At 40.3% G+C, this 13,425-nt stretch overlaps 1 protein-coding gene across 1 annotated transcript in view; it reads right to left on the bottom strand.

Moving 5' to 3' along the window:
- akap12b (A kinase (PRKA) anchor protein 12b) overlaps positions 1-11,605 on the bottom strand; it is a gene marked incomplete at its 5' end in the record, with an annotated part of 49,940 nt that extends 38,335 nt beyond the window's left edge. Inside the window, one exon of the mRNA XM_080047841.1 lies at positions 11,474-11,605. Coding sequence (XP_079903967.1) covers positions 11,474-11,605 — 132 coding nt within the window. The remainder of the gene's footprint in view (positions 1-11,473) is intronic.
- Between the last annotated feature and the right edge of the window lie 1,820 nt (positions 11,606-13,425).

The following is a 13,425-nucleotide window of genomic DNA, read 5'->3' as shown; positions in this document are numbered from 1 at the left end:
AACTTCTGTCTGCATAACCTAAAGGCCAAGAGTGCATATGTAATGAAAATAAGTTTAATATGTTGGTAGTGAACATAAAGCAGATACATTCATTATAGTTTATATTGTGTATATTTCTTCATTTTTTCATTATTTATATATTGTTTCTTATTTGTTTAAGTAAACACACCTTTGGAGGGAGGTTACCCCTCCCAATATCCACAATACAGTATATACAGTAACTGAGCTCCATCTGTGCCTATTTTCCTCCATCGTTTTAATATTTTTATATATTTACACATATTCAGCATTTCATGGTTGTATCTGGTGGAAAAGAGATCATTTCAACTATGTCATATGCTATTGGCTAGTTTTATTCACAGAATCCCAAAGAATCATATTGTATACCCATATTACAGGCTTTTGTCTACTAACTATGGCTCGGAGACAAATGTAATGGAGTTAAAAGTGCAATATTTCCCATGAAATGTGGACTATAGACGTATAAATCAGTAAGCCTATAAAATGAAACTCAACCACCTACAATTTGTTCTTTATAGAACTGCTCTGCGTTTTTTCAGGTCAATGAGTTATACTGGTATAGGACGGGAATTGTGATATGCGAGTTGCGTGTTTGACCAATAAAGTAAAATGTCAGATAGACCTCCCTTAGATGTCGAGATTAGACCAACCTCTCTACATAAGTATGCTCAGCTAGAAAGCAGCTGCACCGGGGCTATGATTCACTGTTTTGTCCTTGAAATGCTCCGACTCCCACCTGCACCACGGACACTGAAGTACAGAGCAAACACACACACACACACACACACACACACACACACACACACACACACACACACACGCGCGCACACACACACACACACACTCACACACTAACACACACAAACACACACACACACACACACACACACACACACACACACACACACACACACACACACTCACACACACAGACAAACACACACACACACACACACACACACACACACACACACAGACAAACACACACAGACAAACACACACACACACACACACACACACACACACACACACACACACACACACACACACACACACACACACAGACAAACACACACACACACACACACTGTGACATCACACATCTTCCATAGTGAAAATGTAAGTGCTGCATCAGGACCAGAGCTGATGAAAAATGGATGGCAATAAAGAGCAACTGAGGGGGAGGCAGAAGAAGGGGTGAACAAGTCCACAGAAGAAGGGACGAGGAGGGAAAGAATGAACATGTTTTGTTTCTTTTCAGCATACTTCATACATCCTTTAATAAAATACCAAAATACTTAATGGATCCTGTGAGGCTGAACACCCGACAGTGTAGTTAGAAGGCTCTTCAGCTGTCAAGGTTGAGATAGGAAAAATAAAAGGGAGGTTGTGTCATTAATTTAGTAAGATGCTGTTCAAATCTTTTAAATGCCATTTTGCAATTGGAATATCAAGTGTAATTAAAAACATGTCTTCTCAATTATTTTGTTTATCACTTAAACATATGCACTGAAAAACTACTAATTGTATTGCCTTTATGCCGACATGGTTGCCAGAAAAGAAAACGCAATGGGTCGTTGAGAGTGAGCCATTTTGTTTCAGCAGATGCAAGTAAAACAAGATGAAAAAAATAAAAACTGGTGCACTAACACTTTTGTTTGCTAACAGGTGAGTGGAAAGATAGAAAGGGGAATCACGGAGCAAAAGAAGAGATGAGAGGGAAAGAAAAACAGAGGCAAGATGGGTGAGTGGGTCCACCGAGGCTCATGACGTAATGGAGGTTATTTAGAGCACAGTATCGCAGTAAGGAGCCAGCACAGCCTTAAACATGATGGGGCATCATTTGAAAAATACTGAACATGCTACACAGCACTTCCTACAGTATTTGTTTTGAGAACGCACACCTCATGACAAGGATGTAAACAGCTTTACAGACGACGGGTTAGATAGGAGAAGCTTATCTCAGAGTGTTCTCTGTGAGAGACGAACAATGTGATTATAGCGTAATCTGATTGTGTATGTGCATCATCACAAACTAATTACTGTATACAGGGAGACATGTATTGAAGAGGCTGAAATGTAGATATCCTTTGGTTCTGGGGAACTTCCTGTCCTCTATGCTACCTTTAGCTATACCTAAGCAATAAAGAGAAGCAGCTTAATAAGGAAGCGACTGTGGCAGAGTCTTCCAATCATAATGATTGATTGTAGCTGTAAATGTTCCCGTGGGACTGGAAACAGACAGGGCTCTGCTGGACAGAGCTCGTATATTCAATAACACATCATATGACAGGGCAATGCTTCTCAGCGAGGATAACCCCTCCCTCAATAAGGAGAATCACTGATTCTGATCAACTCTGGTCATGTGTGTTTGTGAAGGGCAAAAATAATCTAGTTAAGACAAGTAACTTCTGAATTGAATAACAAAATTGACCAGTTATGTGTAAACGCAATTCAGAATGCAATATTGATCCTCGATATTTGAAACAGTCCAACTTTTTTTCCATGTCTGCTCTGAAAAACATTTAACCAAGGGTCATCCTGTGTGAATTCAAGGCATTGCTGCATCATCAGTGCACTAAATCATGGTGGTTTAAATCAGTGGTTCCAAAGATTTTTCTCAGCTTCTGTTTCCTAGATTAAGCAGAAATATCTAGTTTGAACATCTGTTGGTTGCCAATCATTAAGTGACCTCAGATTGACTGTATGCTGCTAGCAATGCACCACGTGAATAAGGATGTATCATGGTAATCATTAGTCTCACTGCATAGTGCATACATATACACTGTGTGTACAATTATTAGGCAAATTGTATTTTTGAGGATTAACTTTATTATTGAACAACTACAGTGCTCTCGGTCAATCCAAAATGTTAAAGAACCTAAACCTGAATGTTTACGAAAGTAAAAGTGAGGTTTTTCTTTCTTACGAGAATATATACATATGTGCACAATTATTAGGCAACTATTAGTGTGCAGAATTATTATCCAACTAAATTTTCCCATCTCACTTGTTTATTTTCATCTGTTAAAGTGAGAATAATAAAACAAATCAAAATTTACAAATACAAATTTCCGACATGTAAAAAAAAAAAAAAAATCAGTGACCAATATAGCCACCCTTCTTTTCAATAACTGTCACAAGCCTTCCATTCATGGAGTCTGTCAGTTTCTTGATCTGTTGACGATCAACTTTTTGTGCAGCAGCAACCACAGCCTCCCAGACACTGTTCCGAGAGGTGTACTGATTTCCTTCACTGTAAATATCCCGTTTAAGCAGGGCCCACAGGTTCTCAATAGGGTTTAAGTCAGGAGAGGAAGGGGGTCATGTCATTATTTTTTAATCCTTAAGGCCTTTACTGGCTAGCCATGCAATTGAGTAATTCGATGCATGTGATGGAGCATTGTCCTGCATAAAAATCATGGTCTTCTTGAAAGATGCAGACTTTTTCCTGTACCACTGCTTGAAGAAAGTATCTTCTAGAAACTGGCAGTAGGTTTGGGAGTTGATTTTGAGGCCATCTTCAACCCGAAAAGGTCCAATTAGCTCATCTTTAATAATACCAGCCCATACCAGTACCCCACCTCCACCTTGCTGGCGTCTGAGTCGAAGTGGAGCTCTGTGTCCGTTACTGATCCAGCCACGGGCCCATCCATGATATGGCCAAAATCCTCACTTGCCTAATAATTGTGCACACAGTGTAGCTTTACATATAGTTCATATTGAGTCGAAAAAATATACACAAATCTACATGTTTGAGAGATCAAAGTTCAACTGAAGTTGATTGAAAACTACAAGAATAATACAAGGTTTTTAAGTCAAACATAAAAATACATCAATTACATTTTAATACACAGATTACATTTAAGAAAGATTGAATTGCAAGTCAGAGCTTTTTTTGATGTGGTCAATGCTATTTAATATCTGGAGTTAACCAGAGTATTTGGGTAAAAGATTCAGTTAAAAAAACTCTACTGGATAAATGAGCTGGGAAGACAGCACAGACACCGTCAAAACAAAACAAGCAGTGTAGATGGAAAAGAAATATCCCCTTTTATAAGATTATGTAACATTTTGTTATTGAAGCCATTTTGGGACTTTATATTGTCCTGCAGACTCATTAATAGATCAAACTATTGCTGTGAAGTCTAATTTGAAGGGGCGGAGAGCGGAGAGGAACAAAAGAGGTCTGGGTTTTTTCACATCTTCAAACACACGTCTGTTTTTTTTACCGTAATGGAGCTGGCAGTGAATCTGAGAGATGTCAGATAGGAAGCTGGCTGAAGGACGGATTAATTAGCAGCAAGCCTCTTCCTGTTGCTTCGAAGCAAGAATGAATAAATAGAATTAATTTAATAAATTAGATTTCCTCTCTAAGGAAAAACAAATGGACATGTGGTAGCAGATTTTGCATATGATATATCTCTGGACTCAGATATTGGAATGCTTACTTAACCATTGTTTTATATAGACTTATAAGTATAATTGGATATATTGCATGTTGTTTGTAACTCTAAAAACTGGAATGTAGATTCCTAAAATGTGAGTGTCCCAATCAGACCACTCGGACAGCCACGCCTATGGTTAACTTATGTACAATTACTCTGTCTGTTCTTCTATTGTCATATGCTCAAACTCCTCCTATGGTTAAGTTATGTACAATTAGTCTGTCTGCCTGTCGAGAAGCAATGTGCTTAAGTATCCCTCTCTTCAAAGAAACGGGGCTCACTCTTGCAACATACTTACATGTGATTGTATTAGTGGCCTCTCCGCGGAGATCCTTGCTGTATGATTGAAATAAAACCTGATGCTACTATTAACGTATCACTGTTTGCTTAATTTTCCTATTACAGACACAACACAATGGAAAGTCATATATTCCAGTATTCTACTGTCTAGTTTACAGAGCTTATCTGCAGCATGTTCCACACTTTATATTGAAAAAACTTTATTCTATTTCAGTAATGCCTCAGTTCATGTGATTTGGATTTTTTTTTATAATTACATGAATTCAGATGATCAATGATCAATGAAAAAAAACTCCCTCGTGCTTTAATTGCATTCCTCTGCTTTTACCAAATGTTTTCTTGTCTCTGCATGTTTATTTTGGTAGGAGTATATTGAGTCCTCTAGATTTCACTAAATGTCACTTAGCACATTCTTTGACTAACTTCGTCACTTGACTTTCTCCTCAAACTTGAATTGAATAACATTAAACCCTCGCTGAACTCACTGTAAAATTGAGCTGATTTGCATGACGAAGATGATCCTCTGGAGCAGTAAACTGAACCCTTTTTTAAAGAGAATTAAAGGTGAAGTAAGCGTTTTTTATGTTAATATAAGTGTTAAATGAATCGCTCTTTATTCATACAGTGATCACTTTCATAATGTGCGCGTTTCACAAAGGCGATTTCTCAGTCAGCTGCTCTGCATGTAATCGGCAAATAAACTTTTCGGGGGATCACAAAATTAATATCCAATCACAAGAGAGAACGCTACAAACCGACACCCGTCTCACTCATGGTCTACCTGCCGGTGCACGCCAGAGCGACAGATGGGTGAATGCTTATGCGCCTACAATGGCAGAGCAGGTAAAAATCCTTCCCAATGTCTGTTTTGATGGTTTTTATCATGTTTTTATCACACTTGTGGATCTGAGATGATGCTAGATAACTTGCTGCTTGAAGACCGCAGTGCATTAATGTGGTGACATAGGGACGAGCGAGGAGACTGCTAACTGCAGTAACTGACAGGAAGTTAGCTAAAAGAACCATTCCGCTTACAGGACCTTTTAATAATTTTCAAATATTCTAAATTTTTACAACAATGACGTACAGATGGCGTTCAGTCTTCTTCAAAGCCCCTTGAGGCAAATGTGTTATTTGTGACATTGGGCTTCACAAAACTTAATGTGAGTTTACAGATTTGTGATCAGATCCACATTCAACATACTATCACAATGAGCTGCTCTTTGCTCTTATTTCTCTCCACTCAACCTTTGTCATCAATGCCCTTTTAGAACCAGGCAGGAGGGAATACTGAGGGAACAATTGGCCGATTCATCTGCCTTTTATGTCACCTCTCTCTCTCTCTCTTTCTCTCTCTCTCTATGGGGCTCCGTCACCCCTCTTCCCTTCCATGCCCACCCAAAACGCTGCTCCACGCCCCTCCTCATGTTGGATTCCTTCCTCTTGTTTTGGGCCGGTGCACACAGGGGCCCCTGGCTTGTCCCTGTCCCAGCCCATCCTCAATGGATCCTCTGTTTAACCACTTCCGCTTCCCCCTCCCCCCTCTCTCTCTCTCTCCCTCTCTCTCTCTCTCTCTCTCTCTCTCTCTCTCTCTCTCTCTCTCTCTCTCTCTCTCTCTCTCTCTACTAAACAGGATAATCAGAGCCACGCCAACATCTGATCAGATGCAGCTCATTATACAGCAACTTACCAGCCTTAATCAGCACGTATTAAATTACATAACATGATGCGGGATCATTGGAGTCACCTGCCACCGCTGTTGTTTATAGCCGACATGTGATGCAGGTCTCATGTTCAGGTGGCTATTTGGGGTGTTTTTGTTTTTTTTAAGATATCTTTTGGCATTTTATGCTTTATTGACAGTGCAGAGAGACAGAGGTGAAATGGGGCAGAGAGAGGAGTGACATGCAGAGAACGACCGCGGGCGGGAATCGAACCCGGGTCTGCTGCTGGGCCCGGCCCGGAGGGGGAAGCCCTAACAACTGAGCTAAGGGCGCCCCCTATTTGGGGTGTTTTTTATTCATGCGCGATTACTGCAATACTGAATGACTGGGAGACCTGTGTTATGAACTGCGCATATTGTTTAAGTGATTGCTGCATGAATATAGAGAGATTTAACTTACTTCTCGTTTAAAAGGTACGTTCAACATTACAATTCCACTTGATTTTCTAGGCTGAGGCATGTAAGCGTGGGTGCCGTTCAGAGACTTTTTGCGTGGATGTTTCTCACTTGTATAGCCACTGGTTTGATACCCTGGGTCAAACGCCACGTTGTTGGGTTGTTGGTTGGAGTGCTACAGTTACCCAAACACCTTTCTCTGTGTAGATCTGCAGAGTGCATCTGTTATATTCCAGTCTGAGACTTCCGCAAACTTTTGAAAGATTTATAAAACTCTTCTAGGATCAGAAAAAACGAGAGGAAAGCAGAACTTTGCAAGAGAAGATTGTCTTGTTTCATCCAATATATAAATAACTCTCTGCATCAACTGCTAGGTGACAAATGCCAAATATTGGACATCTGCTTAACGATCATTTTACATTTGCACAGAGTTTGAATGATGTTCTAGTCTGGCTATCACCAGACCACAGCTCAATCTAATTTTAGATTGAACATGGGTCTGGAATCAGCATTGGTTGCGTTCCGAATCGCATACTCTTTCTTTTTTCTATTCTACATACTACATCCTACGATAAAAATAATCTAGTTAGGATGCAGTAGACATACTATTGGGACATACTTTAATCTCTTATTTCATCATAACATTGCGCCTTGATCTTGCTTTTATATCCGTCGCATCCCCATTTGTTTTCATATGGAGGCTTCGTCGATGTTACGTCACTTCACGTGCGCACTGGATTGTGGGTCAGAATCGCCCAAATAGGATGCACTTTTCAACACTAACAATCTTGGCCGCATGAAGTAGGACATCCGGGTACTTCTAACCATCCTAAATCTGGCCTACATACTATATAGTGGAAAGTATGCGATTCGGAACGCAACCATTGTCATTTCCGAGTTTAAGGAGGTGCGTTCAACAGACTTAGATCAAAAAGCCTCTGTAGACAATTGGATTGACTTTAAACCAATCAGACTAATGATGCCCAATCGCCTTACTGTCGTCATCGTGTTAAGCCCGCCCTATAGAGCACCTGTGGAGAAAGCCCGTTTGTGATTGGTGCCAGAATCTTTGGGAGAAAGTAAACTGGGCCAAACAGTGGTTGAGTCCAGACTAGTCTGCAGAGCAAAATCAAAAATTACTTTCAAAAAAGAGACCTAAAACTTTCGTGAACAGCGGATAAAAGCGAAGTCTTTTGCAAGAGATTTCCAAGTAAGCACAGCATAGAATGACAGAAACACACACACACACACACACACACACACACACACACACACACACAAACACAAACACACTACACACACACAGAGTGAACGAGGTTGTGGCTGCATGTGTCACAATGTCTAATGAAAAAATCTTACATGCGTTAATTGAAGCCAAATCGGCATAAACAAAACTTATTGCATGATGTATCTAATTCATTTGTGTAATAGGTTACATAAGAGCAAGTGGTGGTGGGAAAAGGTGACATTTTCAGAATGAAGGCAGAAAGCCTTGGAAAGATTCTCAAATATTTAGATGAGTTGAAATAACATATTTTGTGGCATTAATCTAGAGTTCTCTGTGGGTAGCTGGAGACAGAAGGGGTACGAGGAAGGCGGGTCCGCGGTGGAGGGAGAGACATCGCTACAATTCCTCTGTGGAGTGAGGAGGATATTTATCAACTGTGTATCAAGCAGGAAGGCTCCATCTGCTGTGACCGAGCACGTACTGTCAACATCCAAACACACACACCCCCCACCCCCTTCCTTCCCTCCCTCCCTCTCTCTCCAAAACAAACCATCTACACATAATAAACCCCTCTGTATGTTTTTTTCACATAACTTCAATATCAACATGTACCATGTAATCAGATTATGGTTTCCAAATCACAGTTTTCATCTTAGATAAATGTGTATGACTTACAGAGGAAACACAGATGAATCGGCAGTTTTTCTGCTCTACTCCTCCCTCTCTCTCTGAGATGGTGCAGCAATAACATACTTGGTGCTATAACCAAGTTCATGGCTACAGTCGAGGTACTTAGTTAATATACTTAAATTAAAGTATTACTACCACAATGTAATAATATTCTAATACAAATAAAAGTCAGGCATTTACATTCTTAAAGTATCAACATTAAAGCACTCATACTTCAGAACAATGGCCAATGTTGACTTATTAATTATTATCCATGACATTTTTAGATAGGTAATACTAAGTTAATACTTTCTATACAGTTATATAGGGAAAAGGTCATCAAATAAATCTGAGGGGTTGTCAGATGATCTATTTTTATTTTTATTTTGAGATATATTAGTCAGCTGGATATTGGATATTTCTACCACAGATGGAACTGCTAATTAGGCATGTGATATGAAATTTTCAAGAATCTCCTGGCCAGACTAATTGCGATTCCAAGGGGAGAGCAGCTTTCCAGTCATTTGAAAATCCTTAACCTTGGCTTACGCAATGTATCTACCACCAAAAATGTAATGTTTGAAGATTGTTTTATTGTTTGTTTTTTTACTAGAAAATGATGCAGTGTCCATGTATGTATCTATGATTCCATTAAAATATTTGAAGCTTTCACATTGTCCCATGCTTACTCCAAATAGATTAATAAGAAAATTTGAGAAACAATTTGAAATTGTTAAGTTATTTAAGTCATCACGTTGAAATTATATGAAAATGTTATCAACCGACCCATGACTCAATTTGACCAAAAAAAATTGATCAATACATTTCTTTTAGTGGCTTGGTGAACTGGTGTATTTCTCATATACTTCTACACATGATGCCTATATAATTTGATTTGTAAAGAAGGTGAATTCCAGTATGTGTGACACGAACAAAGCTGACTGTGGCTTGTACTGTATTTAAAGCTGACACCAGTGAAGTCACTCACTAATAACCTGCTACAGCTGGAACCATGAGGCACAATAGTTGCAAACTAGCAGCTTTGAAACATTTCATATCACACATTCCAATGTGACTGGTAACACACCACTGCCACTGAGATGATACGTGCAATCAACAAACTCAAGGCTGAACATAACATCCAACCGCCACACGGATGATGACATTGAATTCACTGGAAAACCCACGACATGCAAAAACACGCACACAAATTCTAAGGAAAAAAAACGAACATATGATTAAAATCTTTGTCCTTTCTGTCTCACTTAATGTCTCCCCCAGTGTCATTTGACCTTTCGGGGAAAAGAGAAGACAAACTCTGACCTCAAGCTTGACCTCAAGCTAATAAAAAAAAACTCAATAAATCCAATAGGTTACACGGGGCAAGAACAGAGCAGGTGGCAAAACCTATATAGTCATTAGTAGGCGCTTTCCAAATATTCATTCACACACTGCTGAGCAATTTACACCGAGGTGACAGTGCAACGTCGGCAATATCGCTCAGGTGATGGCAGCTTGCCAGGACATACTGCAAAACAACATGTCAACTCTTTCATTTCAGAGTTTAGTTGTTGTCATATAACAAACATTCGCTGAGAATAAAATAGGTTTATAATGTGGTATTCCTTTTCAATATTGTCAGCTATCTGAAACACATCAAATAAATTGATACGGTCAAGAATTTGCTGACAATGTTATTAATCTATTATTCATCAGTGGTTTGTCACTCTGTGGAGTATTGAGGTCAAACTGCTCAACTAGACTTGATCGAACGTCAAAGAAATGAGAATAGAGAATAATACACATCAATTCCTAATGATTCAAAATCACTAATTATATAGCTGAACACTCTCAAAAAACAGGTAAGTTGGTGGGATATTGTGTGTCTGTGAAAATTTTCAGTTTTTGATTTAAATTTTGAGATGTGGATTTATTATACAGTAATACTATTATTATTTATATTTCAATTCATTCTGTTTGTTACTTTTTTCTAGGATGTTACTTTATTGTTCCTATTTTTACATGTTTAGCCACATGATACACCATGTCTTTATCTGGAATGGCTTGGTATGAACTAACATTGTGTAAAACCTTAATCTTTCGAAGAAAAACATTAAAAGATGAAATAGTGCAAAAATAAGGGGAAAATAGGGAGTCACGTGTGCACCTGTCATTACCAATGTATTAGATGAATTCAGTAATCCATCACTGCTTCTTCAACCAAACAACACAACACAAATGTGGCCCAGGTGGCCTGTCTGGATGTAAATCTGGATCCGGGCTGAGCTGGGCCGCTGCCGTTTTATTACTGCGGGACTGCAGACAACTCGACCCATTACTCAGCAAAAAACAGCTTCAGGCGCACATGGAGCCCGTGCGCTGCAGCACAGTGCTGATGATGCGCACAATGTGGGAGACACTGGGCTAGAAATAGCTAGGGGGAGTTGGTGGGGGGACGATAGGTAGGCTATGTTTGCAAACACACACACACACACACACACACACACACACACACACACACACACACACACACACACACACACACACACACACACACACACACACACACGTGAACTATTAATAAAATAAAAAACTGAAGCACACACACGCATGAGGCAGAATGTACGCCAATAAATGACCAACTATGACAACGTTGCTCCCTCGGGGCAGCCTAACGAACACATGTACCTTGCTGTCGAGGTCGCCGCTCCCCTCCTGGTGCACGCTCACCTCCGCACTCAGCTCCCCGGCGGAGGCTGAAGCCGTCGCATCCTCCTTGCTCTTCCCGTCCCGCTGCACTGAGCTCTCTGCTGCTCCCATGGCGAACAGTCAACGAAGGCAAACTCTTCTCGTCTTTGACACTTAAAACAAAAACGAAACAATATCAAACAGCCCCTCTGTGACCGATCGTGACGAGACAACACGACTATAGCGAGCGAGTATCCAATGCGTCCAAAAGTACAAGCCGTAGGCTACAGAGGAGCTCCGCCCCCGGGGTGGCCTGGATGTGGAGTGATGAAGTGGCGAGGACCAGCAAACTCTTTGAGCACCCCCACCACCACCCACCTCCCTGTCTTCAGTATCACATGGGAGGTCCGGTGCACGCAGCACGTTCTGCAGCATCAAGGTGCTGCTGCTGCTGCTGCTGCTGATGGAGAGAGAGGTGAGAGAAGAGGAGGGATGGTGGCTAAATAAAATGAAATAAAAGCTCCATCACTTAGCAGAAATTGGATCTATCCTAAGAGACTGTTGAAAATAAATGGGAACTGCTATAAAAGACATGGGAGCAGTAAGTGATCCACTGCAGTGCACACACCAAAACAAAACTATACACAAGCCCCCAGGGAGATATGAGGAACTTTAAAAAACCCACACACAAAAATACAACATTTTCACATGCTCTATGAAATCAGAATGTCATAGAAAATGAGAGATAGGCCTATACAAAGAGTTCAAAGGTTGCAGGAAAAACGTACTCCTCCAGTCATGTTGAATGTGTTTCCATTTAATGACAGTTTACAACACTATTCAGTTATTGGACTCTTTATACCTGACCAGATGTATCCGATGTTTTCAGTTCTCACGGTTATAGTATAAATATCCATAACAATAAAAACATGTTTATATATTCAATAATAAAGTAATTGATGCATAAAGACTAAACATACATGGTCAAGCTACTGTTATGTTTATTTCTTATCACCGCTGCCATATTGTTTCTCCCATTCCCACATCTTTTTTTTTCGTGACATCCACTTTGACATGTAAATACACTTGGATCAAGTTCAGCATATTCTGCATTTTAGTGTTAATGTAGCGAGACTGGTTCGTGCCAACAGAGATTGTGTAATCCACTTTGATCTTTTATTGATCTGATCTTATCTCACAGTGAAACACAGGTACACAATTGGATGGATATGGGGGGGGGGGGGGTTTGATGTGGTGGGTTTAAATGTTAATTGCATGTTGAGCGATGTGCCATTTTGTTTGGAATTTGGCACAAATTACAGCGCAAGAGCTGAAAGCCAAGTTCACACAGGCCCAGACTCCCAGGTCCCTGCAGCCAAACCAAACAATCGGAGCAACAGCACAAACAAACACGGGCTGCATGGTGAAATGTGTCTTGGAGTAGTTGTGCAAAGAGTAGATTTGATTGATCCTGTTGGGGGAAAAGTGTCTGTATCTTAAAGGTCACATATTATGCTAAATGCACTTTTTAAATGTGTTCTAACATATCCATGGGTCCACGGTGTGCCTAGAGACTGCCAAAATATTTAAAAAAATAACAATCTCTCCTTTTCTCACTCTCCCCCTTTCTGAAACCCCCACCCCTCCCCCCCAATATACTCCAGTCAGAATTCTCCTCGTTTCTGACCTCACAAACTGGAAAGCCAGAAGCTTCCACTGTGCAGCCCACACCCCTATTTCTTATTGGTCCACGGCCCCGACAGACAGAGGGCGAGGCGTATCTGGCTTCGCTTCCGGACAGGGGGGGGGGAGCTCAAAGATTGTATATTTACGAGGGGAGCTGCAGCTCTTTTTAAAAAATAGGCCATTGTGAGATTAGCTGAACATCAGCATAGTACAATAAATTATCTGAAAGTTTTTTTCAGCAAACAATTAAAGAAAAACGTATTAGG

This window comes from Ammodytes marinus (genome assembly GCF_949987685.1).
Source record: "Ammodytes marinus genome assembly, chromosome: 19".
NCBI lineage: Eukaryota > Metazoa > Chordata > Actinopteri > Uranoscopiformes > Ammodytidae > Ammodytes > Ammodytes marinus.
Note: the sequence above shows the minus strand (reverse complement) of the source record. Positions and strands in the feature narration are given on the sequence as shown.